Source organism: Megalops cyprinoides, chromosome 3, assembly GCF_013368585.1.
Source record: "Megalops cyprinoides isolate fMegCyp1 chromosome 3, fMegCyp1.pri, whole genome shotgun sequence".
Lineage (NCBI taxonomy): Eukaryota > Metazoa > Chordata > Actinopteri > Elopiformes > Megalopidae > Megalops > Megalops cyprinoides.
This window is the reverse complement of record NC_050585.1, coordinates 38,121,894-38,149,372: the sequence shown is the minus strand read 5'-3', so window position 1 is coordinate 38,149,372 and position 27,479 is coordinate 38,121,894. Positions and strand designations below refer to the sequence as shown.

The window sequence follows — 27,479 nt, the reverse complement described above, 5'->3', positions numbered from 1 at the left end:
GGCGACACAAATGCCTCAGCAATACATACTAAGTTGTTTACAATGCACAGTATTTTCAGGAGGGCTGAAAAAAACAAATCTTGTGATAAACAATCACATTTATCAGCTTGAATCATGATCTCTCACCGAGTGTTGCATTATAACATTTCCCACTGCAACTAATGCTGTTCTGGAGAGTATCCCCCAGGATTGTCCTGAAAGCTTTGAAAGCCCTGTGTCCTTATAGCGAGCCCACAAAGGTGTATTAACCATTTAAACAAGCAGGAAGGACTTAAGTCCCATGTGGAAAGGCATCACGCATTAGTAGATTACGTCCATATGGTGGGGAGTGGCCAGACATGGTCAAGTGAATGTCAGGGGTAGATATACAGTTGTGACATTTACATGACTGTGGGTATGCCTCTAGTGTTTACCTGTCTCTCCACTGTCATGCCATTCATCCTGTTATCTGCCGGCAGCGCTCTTTAGGGGCAGTGCGGTCTGACAGACAGTGTGATGCCCTTTTTGAAACTCCCTAGTGAGCTGCCAAAAGCCAGGGCAAGGGCAAACGCCAACTGACCTGAACACATCAATGTGACTGCTCCCAGAACTGTTCATGCCAACTGATCTGCCCCAAGCGATCATCAAGAAATGAGGGCTTCAAGGTTTATGAGCAGCATTTGTTCCACTCCGTGAACTTGTGAGCCCAGCTGCCCGCTGTAGGTGAGAAAAAATACTAAGAAATCCGAAAGAACACATTAATATTTCACCTCAACTTGAAAGTCATGTGGTGGTAACGTCCTTAGTACAAATACTGACCAGAGAACACACCATGTTAGACTTTTATCTCACTTGAAAAGACACAGTCAGCCAAATTCTGATCACAGGTCAGAACTGTCTGCCAGATTTTGGTTTAGCACATGCATTTCAAAAACTAAAAAAGAAACACTTTTAAACACAAGTGGGCAAACCAATCATGGCCTAAAAATAACATTATGGAGGAGAGCCGCTGATTCATGGCTGTTTTATACCATCATGTTTGAGGCCACAGAGGTACAACGCTTTACCCTGTCTTCACTCATGAGGCCAACTAATGTCCCCTAAGCAATTACCAAGAAAGTGGATTTCAAGGTCTGAATCCCACGTATATAGACATGTTTATACATGTGGGAGGTGCTTTTCTCTGTCCTATGCCATTGTACAGCGGCTTTGTATTACCTGCACTTTTAATACAGATTTAAGTTCAGTTCACATACAAACTGTACTCATGAGTGTCACTTGCTGACAGTGCCCAAAGGATCACACTGCCCACACAGATGTGGGAATGGTAAAGCTTTTGTTTTCTTCAGTATTCCAGCTTCAGTCTGCACATGTATGAATGTGCAGCGGTATGGCCGCAAGAGCGCTCACTTCTTCAAGGTGACATCTGAGGGGCCCCTTTTGACATCCCACAGTTGTAGTGTGGCTGACATTTGTTCCTCTTTTACCAATCGCTCATCTACATGTTAAATGCCCTTAGATGTTGCATTGAATCTTGGTATTATAAAGGTATTTTATTTTCTTCAAGCAAGCAAACAAATTTCAAAGAAATTCATTACTGCATGGTCCAGATCTGACATTTCCACACATACAACCGACTTAAAACAACTGAAAACAAAAAATGCAAGTTTCCACACTGAAAAGAATGGAATGCCCTAGAATGGTTATGGACCCATCTGACATATTGACTTGATAGAAAAAAAATCATATTATGGACCCATCTGACATTGATAGACAAAAATCATCTGTCTTGTTATTGTAGACATCACCAGTCTTAAAGTTATACCCTTGTTTTTGACACCTTTGCCTTAGTTACTGAAGGCTTTTGTTTGGCCCATTAATGAAGAACCACAGAATCTGCACACAGATAGGAAAAAACCAGGATACAGAACACCTCTGTACAATGATTACACACAAAAGTGCAAGGTCTTGTTTTTCAACACTGAACGCACAGTTGCCTATTCCCTTCATAGACAAAATAATAATGAAACACACCATGGTGAGCAGCTCCCATTTACAAAAATTGATTTGTATGTCAACAGCACTCAATAGATTATATACCATACACCTAAATGCTATTGTGTAAAAGATACATAGTTCAAGTGAACACAACCTGCATGTGAATGGCACAGGCATGAGGTAAGGTTGCTTGTATGGTTATTTTTTAAAATGTGTTTGTTTTGTGTGTGTGTGTTTGTGTGTGTGTGTGTGTGTGTGTGTGTGTGTGTGTGTGTGTGTGTGTGGGTGGCTGTCCTACCCCTTGTTGGCCTTTGCATTATGCAAATTTGGCTGAAAAAAATCCACATATACAGACCTAAATTTGCAAGATTCAAGTGATGCTGAATGTGATCTCCAGCTTCTAGTACTTTGTTTGGTTTTTAAGCTCTCCCTTTCATTCTTTTTTTATAAATCATAATAACACACTTTCAGCATTCAGACCTATACAATGACTCCTTTCTCACCTTACATTAAATGATACGACGTAGAAAGACATGACATGAAACTCACATGAAGCTTGCAAATGGCAAGATAACCCTTGCATTGAAAAAAAACGAGTGCCAACCCACCCCCCTCAGACCTCCTTCAATTTAAGGTAAGCTTACCTATATTACAACTATTATGTACATTATGAATACTGCACATAATGAATTTATTTGTTTCAAACAAGAGAACAGGAATTTTAATAAGCCTCCTGTTTGGAGACTTTCCCTCAGTCACAGCACTGCAAAACACCAGCAGATGTTTATGACGTGGACTGTTCTGATCTGTATGTAGTATTGTACATATCACAGTCACGTTGAAGCTATGCAGAGTCTGTGCACTGTTACTTGCTCCCACTGCTTGTTTATCTCCACACATACTTTTTTGTGAAACTTTCCCTTAGCCTCTCCAGACAGATCCACTGTGCATCCACAGACGCCCTCTTCTGGCCACATCTGGGATCAAGCTTGTGGGCACCGCTCTCTGACAGAAGGGATGTGCCTTCAGAGGACACACTCACATGTAAAATCTCACACACCTGAAGCATCCTGAATTGTAAGTTTTTTTTTTTTTGTTGCCTGCATAAGCCAGTGAAACCCACCCAGATCCACTCTACAGTTCAGAAGCAGAGAACAGTCTCCAGTATCTTCTGCGCAGGTCACTGAAGAACAATGACTGCTCTTGTCTCATGCACTCCAGTTAATGACAAACCTGTGTGGTCTGCTAAAGGCTTATTTCTGGGTATCATAAATTGTCACTGCACTGAAGCACACCCAGAATGTCCCTATGTAACCTACAGGTGACTTGCTCCAGGTATCCCATACACATTTAAAAGTACCGCATGGTGAAAAAGAAAAAAAGACATTACCAAAAATCCAGTCAGAAAAACCCAAATGAAGACAGGACATCCATGTCCAGTTTGCTTTACATCACAATGGTCACACGTCATTCTGATAAAACTCTTCACTCTATAAAACTTCCAGTGGAAATAGGAATCAAGGAGTCTGAAGATATTCAAATAAAAAAAAATGTGTATCTGCCTCACAGGCAAAGCGTCTGCATACGACTTGTGACCCCTTTTCCTCTTCTTGTGTTTTTCTATGGGAAGGGAAGGAGTCCTGCACAGCGTGTGCCTGACTGAGGGGTCAGCGGGCAGTGGGGGGACACGGGTCAAGAATGGGGATGCAGATACAGGATGGCACCAGAATCCTCCAGCCACTTCAGAGCCTCTGCCTCATGGTTGAGGTCATGGTAGGAATCCTGGGGAAAACCACGCCATGAAATCAAACTCAGACACTCCAAATCCCCCACTTCTTAAATCAAACAGATTAGCACTTCTGAATAGAGGGACTTAAGCAAGATGCTCCTTAAGCAAGTAATTAAATTTAATAGATGCACAGATTGATGGGATCACATGTATAACCTCCATCTCATTTCACTCGGTTACCTTCATGGATTTCATAGTGTCATATCCGTAGTAGTGAATTGGGTGCTTCTGGTTTTTTGTCTCTGGGTACCCGAATCCAGCGATGTGCACTACATCGCAGTAGTTCAAGGCAACATATATAGCCAGAATCCCTGTGGTGGGGTGTACAGGATTCTACAAAACAGAGAGATATAGATTTCAGGACATGAACACTGTAAACATAATTGTCCATTGAACCAACAGGTGGCAGCACAAGCACGCTATCTCAAGACATACTGAGGGCAGAACTAAAGCCTTCAAGCTCCTCTCCATTTCGGGCACTCTGGCCAGCATCACAAAAAACTAATGCAGTTTTCTCACACAACGTTAGACAAAGGGTTCAATGTCTCGACCTTGATCCTCTTTATAATACGTTCTCTAGGAAAGGAGAAGGGTTCTTTGGTTTGCTTTATCTTGCTACCTCTGTCAATGATTTCCAAATCCCGCATGAGGGTTAAGGACAAATTGTTTCCACATGAAAGCTGAAGGAGAAGCTGATGTAACCTTCCTCTCCTCTTTCCAAATACATTACAAGAATCACATTGCCCTGAAGTGGACCAGCTCTTGCGAGCTGTCAATTCTTGTAATCAGAGCATTTTGTATGGATTTGAGAAGGTCTATCTCAAAAGGTTTTGATCACTGCGAATGATTGATTATTTTGTCTGGGATTCAGACTATCGGCAACAGATCTTTCATTTGCTGTTTTAATATGTACCAGGTGTTCCACGTCCGTGGTACACAGTTAAAGCTTACAGAGTTGCTTGCTGTCCCTTCCTTGAATAAATGCCTTCTCATTGGCAAATTCATGACAACACCCTCTGGCAGAAACAACACAGTGGACAGAACAGAAAATTTTATTGAGTCTTCCACAGCTACAAGTTATGTCTGGAGAAACAGCCTGGAGTAACACAGCAGTGTTACTCAATAAACAACTTTGAATGCTGTGCCATTTCATATATTCTCCATTTTCAGTGAAGAAGTATGGCTGGGTTTGGAGCCTGCCTCACCTGGTTGCTCTTTGGTGGCAAATTGAGGGGAATTTTAAGCAGACGGCTGGCCGTCTGGCGCAGGAAGAAAGGATCCAGGATACGGATGTGGCTGGCTTTACCGAGCCATATCTGAGGTGGGGGTTTCCAGAAGCCCTTCCTTACCTAATAAAGATATGGAGGGAGAGGTGGGAATTAGATGGGCATTGCTACTCACACTCTTCCTCAATATTTCTCTGCAGACATTCACAATTGCCCTCCCCATCTGCAGCGACAGTAGTGCCCTACAGTGTGATCAGACTGTATTCACAGTACCCTTTTCTCGTCATATAAAATCTCCTTCAGCCAGCGCAGGTCTTGCTGCTTGAAGGGCACCAGCACCATGATAGTATCTGGGTCATTGTGGATAGTGGGATTGTAGGATGCAGATTCTGGGTAGAAGAAGCGCATGGTGGTCTTGTTGCCCACATCCTCCTCGTAGCCCCTTATAGGGGCATCATTCAACCTGCACGTGAGCAGAAAAGACTGAGGATCAGCTGACCTCCAACCCAAAAATCAGGTGAACCATACAGCTGCTGCACTTTTACAAAAAGTTCTAAGTGCTAACACTACCATAACAGACTGTCCCAAGGTAAAATAACATGTCTGCGATAAAGCAGGAGCACTGCGAGCCAAATTTCATGGTGTGACCTTGGGGGTTAAGCGAGTGTATCAAAACACAGGGGAAGCACCTGCGAAAAGAAAGCAATCTCCTGCTATTACAGTGAAAAACAAGACTGCAGACTTTTCCCACCAATATTACATCTGTATCTTCTCGTCTATGGCAGTCAAATTTGCTAAAGGAGTTCTACCTCTTTTGAAAGGTTTATTATAGAATCATTTTGCAGTGTTTTCGAAGCCGTCATCGGTTTTTCCTAGACTGGCAGATCGCACATCCTTTTAACACTTCAGCATGTGTGTTCTAAATATTTCAGCCAGGCCTCTGACAGTGACTTTAAAGCACAAGGATTTTATTATAAAATTATACTGCTTCATATAGTCTGCTAAATGGATAAACGTAAATGTAAATGTACTTGTCATACTTAAAACTGGAGAAAACGTTTTCAGCATCTTTTATTGCGAAGGTTAACAGTGACAAAACAGGGGTAACAAGCTAGCTAGCATGTGACCTCAGACACCAGATTTCAGCAAAACAAACAAAACATTTCTTGAATACTGTATCTATTTATCTCCTTTTCATGCCATGAGAGACAATTCCTTCATCAAAAAACAAAAGAACATAATTTGCCTCAGATGGATTGAGTGACTGAGTGGATATTTTCATACTAGATTTAGACATATGAAATATAACTTAGGCTAGTGGTGGAAAGTAAGCAAGCCTGTTCATTGTCATTATCCTCTGAAATATATTACCTGCTGTTAGCTATGGTGCCTTGCTAACTGACTGGATAACCAATGAGTTTCAATGTCACTCACTATCAAAGTTGCTAACCAAATTGCTATTACTTATTTGCCAAGAAGAAATTGTTTACAGAGATTTGACATGTTTAGATAACTAGATAGCCAATTAAGTGATGGCCCAGACTAAGCACAGTAGTCTCATGGTAAATGTAAGATCAGACCTTACTGTTGAAGACTTCAATGTCACAGTCAACAGTAGCTACATAAAAATGGCTAAATGTTAATGTTTTGACTTTCGTAATGCTTTCTATGCAAAATTCATACTGAGTGTGTTAATAAAAAGGACAATAACCAACCAGATAACTTGTTTAAATCATAGTGCACAGCACAGGGGGCCACATGACATGAGTGATGCTGGCTACTGTAGAATAGGCTGAAACAACCTTCCACTTAAGAGACTGCAACAATCAGACTATAAATGTTAAATGCTGAATCTGTGAACAAAAGGTAACAAACACAAACAGAACGAAAGAATCATTTTCTGTGTTTACCTGATCACCACATCATACTTGTTGATAGTGCCCCCTAAGGAGCTGTTCTTGATGCCAAACCCATTGCCAATGACTACGCAGGTTCTGCAGCTCAAGCTAAGGACAAAGCAAAAACAAAAAGAAATTAAATCTGTCAAAGAGGTCCACTCACTACAGTCATGAAAATAAAAGATTTCCTGTCCCAAACAAAATACCAACTAAGAAATCCACTCAAGTGTTGTAACACTTGAAGGAGCTGGATTTGCTTACAGCAAAAATATTTTCATAAATTATTCGGTTATTTGTTAACTGTTAGTGTTGGATGTCTCACTTACTTCTCAATGCTGGCTGGCATTTCATAGCTGGTCATGATGGCTAAAACCTTCAAAAGGTAAAGCTCTGGAAGGTACAGATCAGATCAGATCAGACTTCTGCACACTCAACACTGTACACCACTCCTTGAAGCTTCTTTTTAGCTTATCTACATTTGATCTGTCATTACACTGAGAAGAAAGTAGTAAGAAGTACTAAGAAGTGGCTGGAAAGAAGTGACGTGACATCACTGTTTGTAGAGAACATTCTCGAGCAAGGCTCTTGCGATCCACCCAGACATAAATATATTACAGCAAAGCACTGCTTAGACATGGAGCTAAGCACCAAGTCAGACTACCGGCACATATGGTCAGCAGGGACGAAGCAAAATATACATATTTAATAAAAGTGTCACCACTGGGGCAAAATTACAGCCATGAGCCTTGATATCACAACAAGAAAGTGGGGGAAACATACCGCTGCCCTTAATACCATACGGTAATGGCAAAGTTGACGGACAGTCTTTCCAAAAGAAATCTTCCAGTCTCAAGAACAGCCGTGTATTCCTTGTGACACTGGTATGTTATAGAGGAAAGACAAAAATGAAAGAATTATATAATTAAATATGTGTAAACATAGGCATAAATATAAATTATTTGATTTTATGACTTCAGATGACAAAGATGAACAATGTAGCCATAACTGACCTCACTTAATATATGATTAAACTTCAAAAATTACAAACTATATAAATAATATTAACAACACATAATTATGCAAGTGTTGACAACTTCTATACTTGCTTATTTATATAAACAATCCACAGAAAAACACAAAGAGATTTTACGAAACAATTGAACACTCACAGCATTTCAAAAAGAATTTAAGATGCCGTGAGGACATGACATCCTGCTTCAAACAGGAAATGTGCAGAGGAAGCAGCCCTATCATATAAATAATTGTGACCAACCACAGAACATTCCAGAATCAACGTGTGAATCTAAACATGCAGAGAGATTCGTGCATAACTCTTTCAATCCCACCCGGGAACACCCTGCCATGTTATTTCTTACTTAAAGCTGAGGTTCTCCCACTTCTTTGACGTTACCCATCTGTCACACACTGTTTTGCTGGGGGGTGGAGACTTGCTGGTTGCTGAATAGCTGAAAGAAAAGTAGACTCCAACTGTATCAGGCTGGCACTGACACAGACATTACTGAATGCAAAGGCCCAAATGGACAAAGCGGTTATCAGTTACAGCAGATATCTGCCTAGGCCTATTCTCTGGTTATAACCCATAGCCTCATACTGAAGAACTACACTGTCACTTACAATCAAACAGAATCTATAGCTGAAAGAGCATCTATCTGCTATAAATGCTATTCTTACATGACTATCTAATTTCTAAAAATATATTTTTGCACTGTTTGGCATATCAGCAGCACAATACTGCCATGTTACAATCATAGTCAGCCAGAGCTAGAGGAAAAAACAGTTTACATTTTTTTTGTACATACTTTTTTAGTTGCCAAGATGGGCAACAATGCAACATGAAATGCTTGACAAAACCTCTTCATCAGTGAATTCTGGTCACCTCAGGCAACTGGGTAACCATTAATGTCGAGCCCTGATATATGAAAGGCTAAAGGATAGCTAATTTCATAGCTGACTGAATTGTTAGCTAGAGAGAAATTTGGTGAACCTTAAAAATCACAGTATCAGGATTCTTCATGATACATGGACTCATAACTCATAATTTCCCCTAAAATAGCATAGCTTCCATAATCAGCATTTATTTTTACATTTATTTTCTTTTAGTTAATTTATTTCTAATAGTGGGAACGGCATTTATGACTGACAGAATACTATTTCAAATGCAGGTTTTCTTTCATTTTAATAGCATGCTGCTTATACATTTACTGTGCCATCACACACCCTGCCAGAAACCCCCTCCAGGGGTAGCCTGTTAAGGCAGTTTTCTGTTTATATCCCTAACAGCCCCTTCTACAGAGAGAAGAGAGCAGTTCATGGTGAGGAGATGGCAGCATAACGGGCCTTACCTTTGAAGAAAGACATGGGAGTAATAGAAGGATATGAAGAACAGGACCGCAGATATCAGCCTGATGGACCATGCTGCAAGGGAGATTGAATTGATTGAGGGTGATTAGAACGTGCAAATTCCTCTGAGGTGAGAGCAGTACCCTCTCATGTGACACAACAAATTTATTTTTTTGACAAGGACAGACTTTTTTGATCCAAAAATTGATTTAGTCCTTTTGATTTAGTCCTAAATTTTCGACCAGCGCTTTGCTGATGTCCCGGGCATTCCTCTGCTCACACTCCAAAATCTTTTCTTCCCCTTGCATCCACTTCTGTCAGAATTGTTTATGTCTCTAGATCTGAGAAAATACCTTTTTTTCCCTTTTGGCAGAATCAGCTATACCAGTGACTCAGAATGTCCTTATATGGGATTTTCATGGCATTTACTTATGCTAATCAGAGATAACATACACAAGAACAAAAGTGGGTATTTATGCATGTTTCACGAACCCATGAACATTTCTATTTTGATGAACGAGGCCAAAAATTTTTAAATAAAAAAAATCTCACTTCTCCTTTAACAGTCTTATCCACTTTCCACTGGTGTGACATGATGTGCTGTCGCATGACAATCATAAAGCAGTAACTGATGGTTAATGGACATTATGATTTCTCACTTGCTGTAATTTTGCAGACATCATAAAATGACATGTTTCTAAATTTGTGATCGTCACTGTAGAAATGACAAAAAACTTGAGACATATTTCTCAGCCTTAAAACCATTCCTCTATAAGGCTGTTAGCTCATGTAATAAGCGTCAAATGGTGTCCTCATTACTGCTCACAGCAATGATCTCAGTCCACCAGAAGACAGATGAACAGACATGGCTCTATTAAAAATAATGATGATTCTGAAGGAACTTGCTGGTAAATTACACAGCACATTTTCCAACAGATCTGTTCCAGGAATACAAAACAAAAACTGGCATTCAGTACTGGTTATTATAATTGTACCGATTTCTAGTACCAAAGCAAACATGACCTGCTCTGACCCTATGTTCCACCAACACTGGGGGAAGGGGTATTCCACCAGCCAATCTACAATTAGAAAACTGTGGCTTTATTTCTTATTGTGGCTTTATTAAAAGTAAGTCTTAGCCAGAACAAAAACACCAGTGATCAGAAAAAAGGGTAGTCCATGCAGTTACAACTAAATCATGTTGACCTAAATCATGTTCATATCCATGTCATGTCATGTGAAACCTTGGTTTCAATTTGTCAGGAAACTCAGTGCAAAGCTAAAGGCGTAACTTTACCTACCCTACCTACTTTATGTATGTTGTGTATGTTTCTTTATATACTACTTATAAAATATATATAAAACATACATACATACAATGTGTCTTTAAAGAAACATACAAAACTGTAAAAGTAACAGGCCTACATACATGTACCATACCTTCATACAAACATGAGATCGCTAATATACTAACATGAGATCACTAATAATACCATCATTAATTAAGAGATTTAATACAATGCAATCTGCCGAAATGTACCAAGGTCATGACACAATGCAGACTGTGAAACAATAGCACAGCTAGTTTGGGTTAGATTAAGAAGTGAATTGTATAAAAAACAGTTTCTCCTGTACCTACTCAGTTCTTTATAACGACACAGTGAGAAAGAATTTCATTAACATGTAGATGCATTTGACAGTAAAGTGGTACGCCACCCAACAATCACTAATCAGCGTTTGACCACATGGTATGCAAGTGTCATCCACTGAAAAGAGTACTTACTTTTCGCAGCCTTGAGGGACATCTTCACATGCTCCTTCGTATTCTTATCTCTGAACTGCACATGTTGTTACCCTGCAAAAATACAGGAACACATCAGCTTCAAGGACCAAGGATCAAGGATATCTTTATTATCCCCGAGGGGCAATTTGTTGTACAGGCAACAGTATGCACACAACATCAATTTATTTATTGAATACTAATACTAATATTTTTATTATTATTATTATTAATTTAACATTATTATTACTGTTATTTTTATTTGTGTTTATTATTAATAAACACAAAAATAAAAAACAACACAAAATCTCATATAAATCCCACTGGGTAAAGGACGATGACTACAACATAAAAATCACATTGAGTTATTTAGAATGCCAATGGCGGCTGGGACAAATGAGTTCTTAAATCTGTTTGTCCTGCATGTTGGCAACTTGTATCTGCGGCCAGACGGAAGCAACTTGAACTCCTTGAACAAGGGGTGGCTAGGGTCAGCCAGGATTGACTGGGCCTTCTTCAAAGTCCTGACCTTGTACAATTAGTTAACTCATTCAGGGTCATATCTGCAAATTTTGCTGCACACTTTGATGATACTCTGCTGCAAACTGTTTCTGTTTTTGAGATTAAGTGACCCGTACCAGCTGACAAAGGAGAATGTGAAGACAGATTCAATAAAACAAGAATACAACATTTTCATAAAAGTACTGTCAACATTAAAGCTTGCGATAAAAATACATACGCTGATGGGCTTTCCTACACACAGCATCCACCATTTTCCATCAATTTCAGTGCCAAGATATTTATAATGCTGCAAAAACTCAACAGTCTGGTCATTGATCACTACTGAAGAGGTGACCGAAGGATTTTTCCAAAAATCTATTGTCATCTCTTTAGTTTTAGACACATTAATGTCTAAGAAGGATGACTTGCACCGATCTGTGAAATTTGCCACTACTGGGCCATGATCAGGTCATTACTGCTGAGGTGAGACACGATCACCAACTCATCCACAAACTTAATGATATGGCGCCTCACATATTGGCTTTGGCACTCATTTACGTACAGCACAAATAATAGAGGTGAGAGGATGCACCCCTGCGGCGATCCAGTGGAGGAGAGAAGAATGTCTGATAAAACGCCATTAACCTTCACACGTTGCAACCTTCCTGTTAGAAAATCCATCAACCAACATATCAGACCAGGATCAATGCTATGAATGCTCGCTAACCTTCCTGCTAAAATATGAGGCTGGATGCAATTAAAAGCTGAGGAGAAATCAATAAAGATTAGTCACACAAAAGTGTTTGCATCCTCTAAGTGTGCCAAAATCATATTTAATAGGGTGCCCGTCCCATCAACCACACCCCTGCCTGACCTATATGCAAATTGGAACGGGTCCAAATTTGCCTGCACTGAGTTCAGAAGCGCATCCTTCACAATCTTCTCAAGTGATTTCATTAGAAGAGAGGTAAGCGCTACAGGCCTGTAGTCTTTGAGTTACTTTGGAGCATTATTTTCTGGCACAGATACAATGATGGAATCCTTCCAAAGACAAGGAACCCTATGGAGGTGGAGTGACAACTTAAATATAAAACAGAATATGTCTGCTAACTGTTCAGCACAATTTTTAAGAATGCCACCTCCAATGCCATCACGGCCGGGACTTTTCCTTTCCTTTACACCCCGTCATAGTTTCAGGACCTTGCCCTTATCAATGTGTACACTGTTCGGCCTGGGAGCAGCATCTTCGAAGACTGACCACTCCTCACTAAAATCATAGACATTAAAACGATTATAAAAAGTGTTCAGCTCATTAGAAAGGTCAAGATCAGGTCTGCCATTAAGGGAGACCGGACATTTCTTGGAGTGCATCCCTATCATAGATTTCACACCCTCCCATGCAGAGTGTGAACTACCAGTAATGAACATGCTCTCTACTTTGTCCTTGTAGTTAGACTTAGCAAGCTTTAATTCTTTTTTTACTTGTTTCTGTAATTCCCTGTACTGAGTCACATCCCCTTGATAAAAACTGATATTTCGCTGGATAGTTATGTTTTTTGACAGACTTGGCCAGACCCATGGTTTATTATTTGAATAAATGAAATTGATTTCCGGGGATGACTAAATCCTCAGAGAAGGTGATATATGCTGACACAGTCTCTGTGAGTTCATCAACATCAGCACAGAAATTTTTAAACAAGTCCCAATCTGTGCAACTATAACAGTCCCAGAGACATTGAATAGACTCTTCCGACCAGACCGGAACTAAACGTTGTTCCGGCTTCTTTCTCTGCAGGACCGGTTTGTAGGACGGAACCAAACACACAACATGGTGGTCAGACATACCGAGTGGAGCTCTACGAAGGGATTTGTAAGCTCCCTTGACAGATCCATAACAAAGGTCCAGACATTTCCTGAGTCGTGTTTGACAAGTCACATACTGATAAAAGTTACACAAGGACTTTCCTGGTTTGCAGTGAATAAAATCACCCATAACAAAGTTTGGTATGTCCGGCGCAATCCCTTAAAGCCGTTGCACTGTTTTAACCATAGCCTGAGTTGCCATGTCAACATTGGCCGTCGGGTGAATATACACAAGCGTAACAAATAACTGTGGAAATTCCCTTGGCAAATTAAAGGGTCGTAGGGATACAGACAAGAGTTCGGTCTTAGGTGAACAGGTTAGGTTAGAAACCACTACGCACTGCACAACTGCTGCTGCGTGTCACCACTGCCAGTGCCATGTGCACGCATTTCCGACCCATGCAAGCATCTGCGATCTTGCCTGTCTTCATGTGGTTTTTCTATCTCAAAGCTCATGGAGCAACACCTCATATTTACACAGAATAGCGAGTGACACATCGACTTGGACCTCTTTAAATACACATGCAGAAAAGGGACGTGGCATGGTGATGGTCACATGCCATACATCCAGGTCACTTCAATCTTACGCTGTCACACACAGCACAGAAGAATCTGCTTGCTTTAAATTCTGCTCTAGAAGATCCAACATTAGATCATGGATTAGATGGGATTATAGTGCCTTTGATGTCATACATAGCAGACGGATTCATACAGATTACAGTCTGGAATTACTGCATCCATTCAGTGGTTTTCCTCATTTACACAGTGCAGCAGTGAACTTCATCATCATTATTTACATAACAATGTTTAATAGCTGAAAATAATTTACACATTTTTTAACACCAGACCCCTATGTCTTTATATTAACTCCCTCCGTATCAATTTAGCTGTGCAGAGCAGATATGTGATACTATATGGGGCGCAACTTCAGCACCGTTCCACTATAATCCAATGGTGCTGCAATGTGGACTAAGAACAGCAATTTGACCATGCTTATTCATGGATTTTGCAGTTGCCTAAAAATAACCATTGATGCAGCTGAAAGATCCGGATCTTTGGATGGCTGTATGGTAAAGTATGGTATTACTGGTTAAATCATTAATTTTGAAAATATACTGAAAGAGCTGATTCAGTATATTGGAACCAATGCTGTATGTAAGTGGCTTTGAAAAAAACAAAAAGGAAAAAAATACATCTGGTGATCCTAATGAAGATTTATCCAAGCTTATCTGCAGTTATGCCTGATATATTAGTGAAACTCTGTGCGGGTGTGTGTCTGCGCGGACAAATAAAGACCTATACAGTCAGTTTTTATGAAAATTTTTTATAAATGTATATTTTCAACAAGAGATGTTTTGCTAACAAAATGTTTTGGCACAGTACTTTTGCTAGCCTAATTATCAATAAGCACTCTTCCAGCAGATCCTTGTTCACTTGAGTATCAGGGTAACATTGTTTATCAGATATGAAAAAAAAGTTTCAGTCTGACAGCAACAAGTTCACAGACACAAAAATAACGACGCTGCTCTCAATGTTTACTGATGTAGACTTTGCTCTTACTCTTTACTCTTATTCTTACCCTCTGCGGAGAAACCACGTGCAAGCGCTGCAATGTAAAAGCAAACCATCGGGCTACTTTAATTTGCAGGCTGTCGCTGAATGCAGGCTGCATGGTCTATCAAAGTGACCATGAAAAATCTCTGTGGATTTAACCCTGTTTCTGCACTGCTTCCTGTCAGCCCTTCCAAAAAATTAGACAAAAAATACAAATGCAAATGGTTTCATTTTGAGAGTATCTGGGAGGTGAACTTTTCTATTGATTAAGCTGTAGAAATCAATGGCAGAGCTCCAAGTCCAGTGTGAGAATCTGATATACATCTCTTGTACTAAAGTGCACGTAATGATTCTCATGTAACAGGTACAGTAATTCAACAAGGACAAAGTTTTATTTAACTTTAGCCCATTAGTCAGGTCAGTGAACCCATTTTGCAAATAAGTTTGACTCACTTCACCTTTAATGTCAACAAGGAGTTTATGCCCTGCCCTAAAACCTTCTCTCCACTTCGTGTCTGACCTTCTGTTAGAACAGCTAATTAACCACTCAAATATTTCACTGGGAGAGTGATTTTTCCACGTACAGTCATTTACTCACTCATATTCTCTGCTGCCAAGAACTGCACTCAGGAACTACAATCAACATGTGCACAGAATTAGAATTTGATTGTATGCCTGAAGTAAACTTTTCTGTGTGCACACATGGATGGGCTGAAGGAATAAACTATGCTTATTTGTAGTTCTGTGTCAAATTCAGAGTTCTTCACATAAACTGTTGTGTATGTTGTACACTACAGTGTCGTCATTAATTTGTATGCTAAATGGGGTGTTCACTTCACATCAAATGCTAGCACATCATTTGGTAACTTAAGGCACATCAATTTTGAGTTGTTACTTCTCACATATACTTAGTACACTGTCCATGCCACTGCCCATATGCTTTGGGTGACCTCACTTAGCATGCAAGTGTCCACTTTGCAAATATGAGTCATGACACATGTGAACATTCACAGCTAGTGCGTTGAACTACTACCTCAGAGACGTCAAAAATGTCTTTCTTCATGCTTGGAGTGTCTCATCACCATGCTCAGGTTGTGTATTTTGTTCATGAAAACAAAAAAAAAATGACTCAACAGAGGAAATACTTCCATTGTGTTTTAAATTCTTCCAGGCTGTACAGTTTACAGGGATTCAACTGGCCCCAGATTTGTCAAACTGCAGGACAGTTTCATAACATAATTTGGAATTAAAGTAAATTACTTTAAAGTAAAGAAGCTTACTGCGTGGGAAGTTCTTACAAGATCTGTTAAATACAGAATGTCAGTATTAAATAACTGCATCTACTATAAAGTCAACACAAGTAAACTTCAGTCCTGTCTACTACTGGTTGTGAAATTCCCAAGACACTGAAGGTTTCAGACAGTCCCTTCATGCATAGGTAGGCACAACAGAGACCAGTTCGTTCAAAAATGCTGGGCTGACTTAAGTATCAATGTGAGGTGTGTGAGCTGATTGTACTATGAGAAACCTCAGCTTTTATTCCATTCAGCTAGTACCTATTGGTACTGCCATCCTATACCACGAAGCCTAATAACCTATGTAAGAACATGCCTATGTTTATTTTGGTTCCTCCAAAATGTAGATCAGGGACTTTATCAGTGGCGGTGCGTAATACCACTCTGCTCTTCCTTTTCTTAGCCCCGAACTAACACATTCTGAACAGTGACAAAAACCTCTGCTCAACTGTGGTCTACATCAAGTCGCCACTGCAGCCATTTGACAATGGAAGATGATTCTTCCGGCACTTCAAGCAAATCCTTCTCCTAGGGACATTTATTACTCGTTGATGCACTTTAGATGACTTTGCATTGAGCAGAGTTATTTCCTGGTCAAAGACACGCAAATTAAGATTCAAAAAGTGTACGGAGGGTCGCCTCATCTCCCCGACGTCATCCAAGCAACTCATAGCCGGGATGAGTGGCATGGTGCCGAGAGCGGAGCAATGAAGGAATCCTGGTCAACACACTCTGCCCTATCTCCAGCAGAATGACATCAGCCTGTTCTGCCACTGTGGGCTCCTGGTCATTGACAGCAGATGACGCGGCTCGGATCACCCCCAGGCTGTATGCCTAAACCTGGAATAAGCACATTTACTGTCTGAGCCATTTTGGAGCCTGCCTCATTTTCTCTGAGCATCACAAAATTAATGCAACCATCACGGTATTAACTCTGAATGCATTAAAAATGAAAAATCACCTCTAAAAGTTTACGGTGTGCTTCATTCTACTTTGAAATAACTCTGTCTGAAAATGAAAATTCCATTTCCATAAATCAATTCCACAATCCTTTCGCTGACTCCGCCATGGTGGAAAAATAGAGCTCTAGTCTGTTTGAGAGTGAGCAGGGACATGATTGCTGCTGTACATTCTTTTTTCATTCTCAGTGTGGAACGCACGGTAACCTCTGCGAAAGCAGATCTGTAAACCTATCCTTAACCAGCACATGTCACATGCCTTAATCCCCCACTGAAAATATGATGTAGACTCTGCTCCAGTTAAACATCCTTTTGATTGAACCTTAGGGGACTGAGACTAACCATCTGCCACAACGGCGTGTTCAGCTGCTGAGGAATACTAAACCTAATTATAGAGTGTGCTCAGCTGTTTCAGAGCATTTGAGGCCCATACTCACACCCTCACATGTCTTTGCCTTTGGTCATTTCCACCTCGCCCTGGAACCCAGGCGTCTCTCTGACCCTTGTATCTTCCCTGCAGATAGGAGTCACATCTTTAAAATGGAAAACAAGAAAGAGAGTCTCTCTCTTTCACTGAGGTATGCGGTGCAGATGTGGTGCAGATTGTAAATAACAAAAATGTTCTCAACTTGTAACGATGAATCTGTCTGAAACTGGGGGTTGAGGAAACACTACATAATCCCCTAAAATGTGACCTTAGTGGCAACATACCGCAGATTACAAAAAGGCCCAATGATTATACTATCTATGGTAGAATGACCAGAAAAAAAGGAAAGAAAAAATATGCATTTACATATGTGATATAAAAAAGGAAGGAAAAAATAAACATAACACAATTTTTTTCCAATTCAGGAATGGCTATGTTACTGACGCATTTTGCCATTCTGGCAACCCTCCTGATTGAGCTCTGATGTGTGACCACCAAAATGGAAGCTTGTGAGCATACAACATACCCAGGCTTGGGAGGGTTACTTTTAACATGTATTCCACTACAGATTACAGAATACTTACCCTACAATGTAATTTGTAACTTATTCTGTTAGATTACTCAAGGTAAGTAACGTAATCTAAACACTTTGGATTACTTTCTGAACACCGTGTTTTTAATCTTTAAGGTTCTGAACAGTTATTTTTAGAATGTTCACTTAGCATAATTGTGGCTAACATTTTGGCACCCCCATGTTAAATCTATGGGCATTTCATCGCAATTTCTTCAGATTGTAAATGTTAAAACTGTCAAAAACTGTACATTACATAAAAACATGAGTTAGAAAAGGCACAAGCCACCCTAAATACATTGTGAGTGAGAAAGGAGTAACTTAACAATTTAAGGTGTAATATGCATAGTGCAAAATTGTTGGAGTAATCGCAGTTTTCAACATGTGAAATTTCACTTGTTTTGTCACTGTATCTACTCGTTAGCTAGTTATCTTTAATACTATACCTACTAGCCTACTAGGTAGCTGAATAGCTAATCCAGTGCAGCCAAACTATGTAAGATAGCTAGCGATCAATATTATCTTAAATAATGAAAAAGAGAACTTACTTCAAGATGCTTCTTCAGGTTAGAGGTCGACTCTTTTGAAGCGGATAGCAGTTTGGTTGCTGGCAAACACAGCTTGCATTGTACTGTTATGTTGTGACCTTTGCCAAATTTGAAAGTAAAATGGTCCCGGTATTTCCATGACATAAACACGTTGCGCTGGTTGCTTTCTGTCTCACTTTCCATTCTACTATCCTGTGCATCAGGCAGGCTGCATGCTTTTTTCTTCTTCTTTTTTTTTTTCATGAGGGGGGATATACACCCCGGAGTTGCCTATCATTGGATACATTTTCCAACTGAATGAACATTAAATGAAAAAAATTTATGAAATTAAATGAAAGTAATCAAAATATTTTTTAAAAGTAACTAATTTGATTACCATCAATTTAAATGGTAACTGTAACGGATATTTTGTATTTTAAATACATAACGCTGTTACATGTATTCCATTACTCCCCAACCCTGAACATACCCATGACAGACAAAACCACATGTTCATGAAGGAAGCACAGGCATCCACACAGCATTGTGGACGTGGAAGCAACATGTCTCTGGCATTTGGAAAACATCTGAAATTCAGAGCGGAGACAATCTGTCATTTCAAATACTTCTGCAGCTGTTCCTGGACACACACAGCCTCCACCTTCCTTACAGGTAAGCATCAGATTTCCTCTAGACTGTGGTGCTTTAACGCCACACTCCACCGGGCTAAAAGATGAGTGACACTCCATAACAGACAGCTACTGCACAGTAACAACTTGTACGTCACACTCACAGAACCAAGTAAGCCATGGTTCAGTAATGCTACTCTGCAGTGTAAGTGCAATGGAGAGAAAAAAAAAAACAGAATGCAAAAAATATAGCATTATACCTACAGCAAAGACAATGTCTAATACTTCAGTAATGAGTGCTATTCGGGACATTGATAATTAACAGGACCAAAGGCCAGTTCAGACTCTTGGTCAAGTACTGGGCAGTGAAGTCCCACATGCACATGCTGTGTATGCCCTGCAGAGATACATTTATCAAAGCAAAGGACCACACAAATTGTTCCTCACAAACTACAGCATGGAATCAGTGGTAATGCATTTAGCTTGCAAGGACATCCTGCAGAATCTGCATGCTATATGCTGGTAATACAAAAAAAAAAATAGCAGCCATATCACCTTTCCAAAGCCCAACTTTGGGATTTGTGTCCACATGAAAATTTAGTTTGACTGTCTGCTGAACAAAAGCTTCTAATATCAGGGCTCGCACTCTAACAGCAGGACCACTTACAAACTTACTTAGAAGATCGACTCCTTGTCTGAGTCCGCACTGCTTGAGGGTCAGTTTGTGTTCATTCACAAGGTACTTCATATTAACAGATCATCCAATCTGATCTGTTCATCCCTACCATGACAGTCCCTGTTCTTTTTCATTACCCCATTTCATCTATGGGATTTTGAGCAATACAACATGAGGCTTGACTGTCTGAGCAGACCCATGTAATGGCGAGAGTCGCGTCTGGGGTTGTGGCAGCAATTTTGGAGGGGGAGCAGAGAAAGGCCCTTTATAGGAAGCTACCCCTGCACCCCCTACCCCTGTGTGACCTCACATTTCCCAGTGGACTGAAAATGAAGACCTATGCACATGCTCGCAAACACACACGCAAATACCCCAAAACCCAACTCCGGCCTCCATGAAGGTAACTACAGAGTCTCAGATACAAAATGGTGCTGAAATCTACAATTTACAGCAGCTATTAGTTAGTCACCATTCACATAATTTTACATAATATCTGTTACTTGCACAGCATGACACCTGGTATATTTAAATGGTGGGGAGAGCAGAGCCAAACAATTATGTGAAGTGGAAACTGGCAACTGGTGGCAACTCGCCTTAAACGCTTTTAAACTAATAAATATATAAATACAATAAACACTCTTGGACTCTTGCCTCCACCATGACAGGACTCAAGCCTTAAATATCCTGCCAAGGCTGACTCGACACTTCTACAATTCCCACAAGGGCAGCTACCAGCCTATAACTCCAGATTCCCTCCTCATGCACTTTCCATGACGCGAGGCCTTTGAATGCTTCATTCAGGGAGAGCTAACCAGCTCCACATGCTCCCACTTGAGGAGGAACGCTTACCCGGAACAACAGGTACAAGCCCGTTCACAGTGACCGGCTTTGTGGCGTGTGGCTAGCCATCATAGAGAACAGAGTGTATGTTATTGCCTCTACAGTAGGGTTGGCAGTTCTCCAAGTCCGTTGGCTGTGGAGGAACTCCTGGGGTCCACCTCTACGGCTGGGAGTCGGCTCGGGCTCCAGTTCCTCAGCTGCAACTGCAACTCTGTGCTCTGTGATTATAGGGATGGATCGAGGTCCTCTGGAGATTCTCTCTTTTTGTCATAGCTTTACACTCATATACATGGTGCAGACTAATTAAAACAGACATCACCTTCTGCTGAGACTAACCCATAAAATGTTTGGGTGAGATGTGCTCTAATAATAAAGTGTTCTTTGGTCTAGGGCCGAAGGGAGAGGGCAAAGGAAGCTAGCAAGATTATGAAAACACTGATTAGCTGATGTCATCTGTAATGTTGCTTTCTCATGGGCCATGCTTCAAAATAACAGTTCATTTCCTTGGAGGAAATATCAACCATATCCAGACACTAAGGATCCCAAGTGTGTCATGGCTGATTATACCAGATGATTCTAATGGTAATTTCACATTTCACCTTTGATTGACTTCTACACTACTACCCTCTACTATATCACCAAGTGACTACAACAAGGTGTGAGATTTTTGTTTATGTTATTTATTAAATCAAAAACAATTGTTTTGGAATTTGGAAATGTAATTCTCTTTAAACAATGTGATCTAAACAGTTTTAAATTATGTTTGTGAAGCACATCAGACACTCCTAAGTATATGGCAATCCACCATACATGCCAGAAAATATATATTTTTTAAATGACATAAACACAAACCAAAGAAGACAAAAAAAAAAACTGGCACATATGGCCAAGAGAGGCAGTAGTGTCTTCATTAATAGTCAGCATTTCCTCCCTGGGGATGTCACGTCACACTGCCCAGATAAGGAAGATGGCTGTTCTTGACAGTTTGATAAATTTTACACTGCACAAGCCTTTTTTATTTAATCAATGCCTTCGGAATCAATTTTAGTTTAATTCTGCTTGAAAAAAAATTGTACAATTAGTTAGTTTAGCGACTACAGCAATTTTACTCTAATTTACAAGAAACAAACCCCTTGATTTAATTAATAATTGTCCTTCACAGTGACTTCCAAACAAATGCAAGTGATACTTATTTCTTAACAAACACAGTGTGGAATATTCAGCGATCACTAAAATTAATTTAAATAAATGTGATTGTATTTAAAAAGTACCACTTGCATTTTTAAGGTAAAGTTAAGGACAAATGTTGATTGAATCCAGGGGTAAGCATTGGGCCTGCTATTGTGCTTCTTGCCAACTGGGTGGTTTGCCATTTTGGACCAATTTAACACAGTGAGCTGCGCTCAGTCATGAAGTTATCAACAGATCAATGTAAACACTATACTGAACAGTTTTACCAGTTTCACCAGCAAACCAGTCAGCTAAGTACATACAGCATATCACTTTATGTTCCAGTACAATACTTCCTCTATGTAATTATTTGGAAAGAAGATTAAATCCCGGAATCCAGTCAGACATTAAGGGAAATGTGTCATACTAAATACACTTCAGTATTTGAAAAGTTATTAACAATGACTAAAACTATCCCACCTAAAACAATTCACTGACATGATGGCCTACATGAACACGAACATCACACAACTAGAAAAAATTATCACAGCGGATTTAGAGCAGTGACAGCCAGGCAATGGCATGGTATGAACTGTGCTTCAAAGAATAGCTCACAATACTGGACAAGATGTCACTGGTGTAAGTTTCTTAATCATGATATCTAGAAAAAAAGTGCTGGTATTAATTTAAATATGTGTATTTATCATTTAATCAGTGATCTGCAGTCATGTTGTGTACTACTTTCAAGACCAAAGAGGAAGTAGTAAACAAAGTATTTCTGTTGTGTCTGCCTGCCAATAATGCTTAGAGCAGCCTTCTGATAATCCTTTTACCAAAAATGAAGTTAAATCTGTTCCTCTGTGGCAGATTTGTTATTAACCCCTGATCTGGCTCATGTGCCAACTTTCCACAATAAGGTAATATTTTCGTGTTAAAGCAATGTCTATTAAACCAGGTAATGACTTAATTACCAAGCCTATTTTGAGTTAAAAGTAGTAGTAGTTAAAAGTATCCTTTTATAATGACAACATAAAGAAAATGTTTGACATATTATTGTACATATATCAGGTTAGGAAAAAGCACCAACATTTTTTGGTGATTATAAACTGAATTTTTTTTTTCACTTTTGTGAAAACAGCCTATCATAGTCCAGCACTAACCATTTCAGCTACATTGGGCGTAACAGGTTTCTAATCTTACAAAAACACCTTATGTCTTAAGAGTGCAACAGCCAACCTGGTTTAAACAGGACCACATGTGATCGCCTTCTGTATTGCAGTACACTCTCTGATTCAGCAAACCGAAGACTGATTTCTATTATTCTTCTTTACTATCACTAATATCATATTTCTTTCAATCTTTTATATTTTAGGTATTTTTTTTACCCATTAACTTTTGACACATGCCAATATTGATTTTTTTTTCCAAGTCACTTTACCCTTGCCCTGGGAGCCTCTGAGCAAATGAGGCTGGAAAAACAACTAAATGGAATGGAAATGTTCAAGATACTAATTTATTCAATTGACTATCATTAGCAGACCTTCACATTTATCATGACACAATGCTGCAGTTTCATTCCATGTGCAGCAACGGAAGGTATGAGATAACACTCCTCTCTCTCCACGACCCCTCTGCAGGGGATAATTAGAGGGAAGTAGTGAAACCTGTGGTTTCACTCTAATACTGTAACTGAAAGCAGTGACATTTTGTGTCTGAACCATCACTGCCTAAATCTGTCACATTCCGTCCCATGGAATCTTCACTGATTAAGAAAGGATGCACGCTACAAAACAATCAGAAGCACTAAAGAGGATATCTGGGAGCAGGAAATATGAAAGTAACAAACAGCTACACTGAATCTACCAGTACACTGAACAAAACAGGAAAACTACAATATGAGAAACTTTGCAAAAGCATATCCACACGAATGCAGCCAACACGTTTAGATGATGTGGAGACAAATACAACCACTAAGTATAACCCACCTTTGTAGTATGTATACTGTACAGTCAAAGGACATTTGGATCATTCTATGTATTCTCTCCTTATGGAGCTGCAATATTTATTTTGAATGAGCAGACACACAATAAAGTCACAGAGAACGTTATTCGCTGCCCTGTGTCGTTGTAAGTGTACAAACACAAAAATTATGCCCTCTGTTCGAGTCCCAAAGCAGGAACTAGGCGATCACAGGTTGTCTTGTTTTATTTCCCATCGCATTCTCTCCTTACGGAGCCACGGTATTTAAAAATGGTCTCATGCCCCTCCAGAAGCAAAGAAAAGCTTAGCAGCATACAGCAAGAATCCTCCCAGAGTGAGAAACTATATATTTTACCCCTCCTCACATCACTGGTGCTTTACAAGCATTGCAAATAGCAATTTTGTTATCTCTTTCAGATATTTCAAAAAACAGCTGACGTGTTGAAGCTTGTTGCTTGCGCTCATAATAAACATTTAGCATCATCGCGTGCCCATTGTTACGTGCTGCGCACTGGGCGTGTGGAGTCTGGGTCGCCTGCGTCTCGGTTCCCCCCCCCCTTCCGCTCTCTCCCCTGACGCAGGTATCGTCAGGGGAGAGAGCGGAAGGTATTGTAAATATATCGTGCTCCCCTACATTGCTCCCATGTCTGGTTGTTTCCTTTTGTGTTGCGTCCCACATACATACCCCTGGACGCCATTACCCACCTGGGACGTAACAGCGTAGTTAACGCATCACCTTATCAGTCAGGCACATTGGCAGAAATTTTCATATCTGCCGATGCCAATAATTAACTTGTTAAGTTTTTATCGGCCGATACCGATACCATGCCGATATCATTGTGCATCCCTAATTCTATGCAAAGTGTACAACACTGGTAGCCAGTACATCTCAGATTTGGAAAAAGGAAAACAAAAGTCATACTGGACTTTCTGGACATTCTGAATTCAGTAATCATGTAACCAAAGAAAGGTTGCACCAAAGTACAGTTGTGATCGAGAAAAAAAATGACCAAATGTGCAACAGGGACCAAGTACAAAAAACACCTGTTAGGCTCAATACAGACTCCTCACATGCATCACCACACCTAGCTTTTTGGAAAAACTAACCCCCTGCATCTATGGCACACATTTGGGGAACTGCAAGATGTTGGGTCACCTGATGGGTTTTTCTTTTCATGAGAAAAAGGTGAGTCAGAGTCGGTAACACTACATCATGCCAAATTCTCCTCTGTGGCCCTGTGGGTGGCGATGTCTGGCACCATGCATCACGCACCACCTGCACACACTGCCTCCTGTGGGTAGACAGAGGAGCCTTGAGGGTGGGGAGACAAAGGTCAGGCAACACGTGGAGGGTCTTGTGACTGCGACTCTCACCACTGAATGCAACACTGCTGGTCCTAGGAACTTTTGCCTGGGAAAACTTACAAAACACAGAGCAGGTGCATCAGAGAATCATCTTTCACACATCTTTATCTGAAATTTTATGACGCTGTTTCTTCCCTCAGATTGCGACATGGTTTGTTTCTTCACATAAGGGAAGAGGAAATATTAATCTCTGAAATATACTCTATTGAAATATCTGATGACATCAACTTTGTGGTGCCATGAATTTGGCATGTGACAGAACCCAAATCAAAGAACTGCCCCCATTTACCCCTCATTACAAATCCAATAACAATACCTAAAATTACAACAGTGATGATAACATTTGTACACTCAGAAATAATCAACACATGGAAGTTAACCAGTAACATTAAATGCAACATAAACTCCAAACGCTAGGCTGTGGGCAAACTTCATCATCCATGTGTCAATCCAAAAGCATTGTAGTGCAGTCAGTCTTTGCATGTAACTTAAGAAATAACCCTCATTGTTAGTCACAGACGTGCCATTTATCAAACCAGCTCAATACATTTAAAAGCAGCCATGCATTTGCTCGTACATGGCGAAAAATATCGCTTCACTGTGGGGGAATTACGTTTTACATTTACATTTTACATTTATTTATTTAGCAGACGCTTTTATCCAAAGCGACTTACAAAAGTGCATACAGCAAGTATAGCGGCAGTACGGGGACAGGATGTGTACAGTTCCAGTTTGAGGCGTTTTACGCCTCAAAATATACTATTGCTCTAACTGATGACGATATTGTAGTCATCAATATAATTAGCAGAACCGGACATGGGAGTATTGCTCGTTTCATACTATTATGTAATGCCTACACAGAATTTCACCTTGCACTACCTATAACTTGTAATAAGTAGGGAATTCATCAGTAATTAACATCAGTGTGAAGTAGCTGAAGTTGTTTTCATGTGCACAAACCAACAACTTCCTACTCAGCAAACAGCTAGCCAGCTATCAAAGTAGTGTTGGCTCTCGTTAAATGGGAGTCCCACACACACACCCAAAAATATGCATTTTAACGTTACCTAAATCGTCATTATTTGCCTTTTTTCTACGATAGGCATCCAGCTATCCGATTCCTTTCCGATTCAATAACTAGCTCGCGATCGCTATTTAGTTAACGACCGTTAGATAGGCGCAACATGTTGTCTCATGGGATGTGGTTTTCTTAGAATGGACTGCATGTAACTTAGTTTATTTTGTCTCTAAAAGTAAGGTGGGTTGTGAAAATGTAGCTACTCGTCCGCTATCTTACTCAAATCGCACAAAGGGGTACGTAAAAACACATTTTAGGAAAACCAGCTTGTTGGCCAGCTAACTATTGCTTCACATGAACCTCACAATAAAAAGAACACTAGCGAGACTACTAGTTGTCCAGCTAATTTTAGTTAGCTAAGACAGCTAGCGAGCTCTTTGGGCAAGAAAGAGGGTGGATTGTTCGCTAGGTATCTGTCTATAGAGATAACGTTAGTCGGCTACATTTGCCTACCAAGCTTGGAAAAAATGTAGAAACAAAATACAGCCTCACATCAACAAGACTGAGATATTTTGAAATGAATGCGGTGCATCACAGAAGATGCAAAAATGTACTGATATGATGGATCGCAAAGAAACGACAATATTTAATAGTAGCCAATAGCTAGCTAGCTAGAACACTGTCTGGACTTATCTGCGATACTGTTTGCTTGTTACTAGCTATAGCGCAGTCTAAGTCCTGACAACGTGAAATAACATCGCCAACTCACCAGTGATTTGTGACTAGGGCTACCATCAACCAGCTAGTTGCTTCTCATACCAGGGTTCAGCTGTGCCAGATGAGTACTGGTGGCTTTGTTGTCGGTAAGACCTCCTCTGTGATACGCTGTGTTCAGTTTGGGTTGCTTCTTCTTTGAAACGACAACCCTTCCTGGTGAGAACGTACGAGAGAAAAATTGTTGCACGAACCGCCTCTCATCTCTCACAACTCGCGATTAGAAGGTCTGTTGGAACGTACCTAACGTTACTTCGGATTTACGCCTTTGCCTATAGACGCATGCGCGTGTGTGATAA

The 27,479-nt window shown here is 40.1% G+C and overlaps 1 protein-coding gene across 4 annotated transcripts; it reads right to left on the bottom strand.

Annotated features, from left to right (window-relative positions):
* Nucleotides 1–1,471: 1,471 nt before the first annotated feature.
* Nucleotides 1,472–27,479, bottom strand: LOC118773940 (CMP-N-acetylneuraminate-beta-galactosamide-alpha-2,3-sialyltransferase 4-like). 4 transcript variants are annotated; one of them, XM_036522977.1, is made up of 12 exons: nucleotides 27,424–27,479; nucleotides 27,176–27,336; nucleotides 11,035–11,106; nucleotides 9,254–9,326; nucleotides 8,267–8,356; nucleotides 7,671–7,768; nucleotides 7,217–7,280; nucleotides 6,903–6,998; nucleotides 5,266–5,455; nucleotides 4,972–5,115; nucleotides 3,947–4,099; nucleotides 1,472–3,759 (listed from the first exon to the last, which is right to left on the bottom strand). In XM_036522977.1, exons 3-12 carry the CDS (start codon nucleotides 11,054–11,056, stop codon nucleotides 3,670–3,672), a joined length of 1,020 nt encoding a protein of 339 aa, XP_036378870.1. In that variant the 5' UTR covers nucleotides 11,057–11,106; nucleotides 27,176–27,336; nucleotides 27,424–27,479; the 3' UTR covers nucleotides 1,472–3,669. The 4 variants fall into 4 exon arrangements, with proteins under 4 accessions (XP_036378870.1, XP_036378871.1, XP_036378872.1 ...); XM_036522978.1 differs by lacking the exons at nucleotides 27,176–27,336; nucleotides 27,424–27,479 and adding an exon at nucleotides 25,180–25,217; XM_036522979.1 differs by lacking the exons at nucleotides 27,176–27,336; nucleotides 27,424–27,479 and adding an exon at nucleotides 17,641–17,951.

Bases quoted from the DNA above. Each gene is read 5' to 3' on its own strand.
- LOC118773940 (XM_036522977.1), bottom strand. From the start codon at position 11,056: ATGTCCCTCAAGGCTGCGAAAA. The intron at 8,357-9,253 runs GTAAGGCCCGTT...CTTTTCTTTCAG, and splicing joins TCCCATGTCTTTCTTCAAAG to CTATTCAGCAACCAGCAAGT. The intron at 5,116-5,265 runs GTACTGTGAATA...TATCTTTATTAG, and splicing joins TTTTATATGACGAGAAAAGG to GTAAGGAAGGGCTTCTGGAA.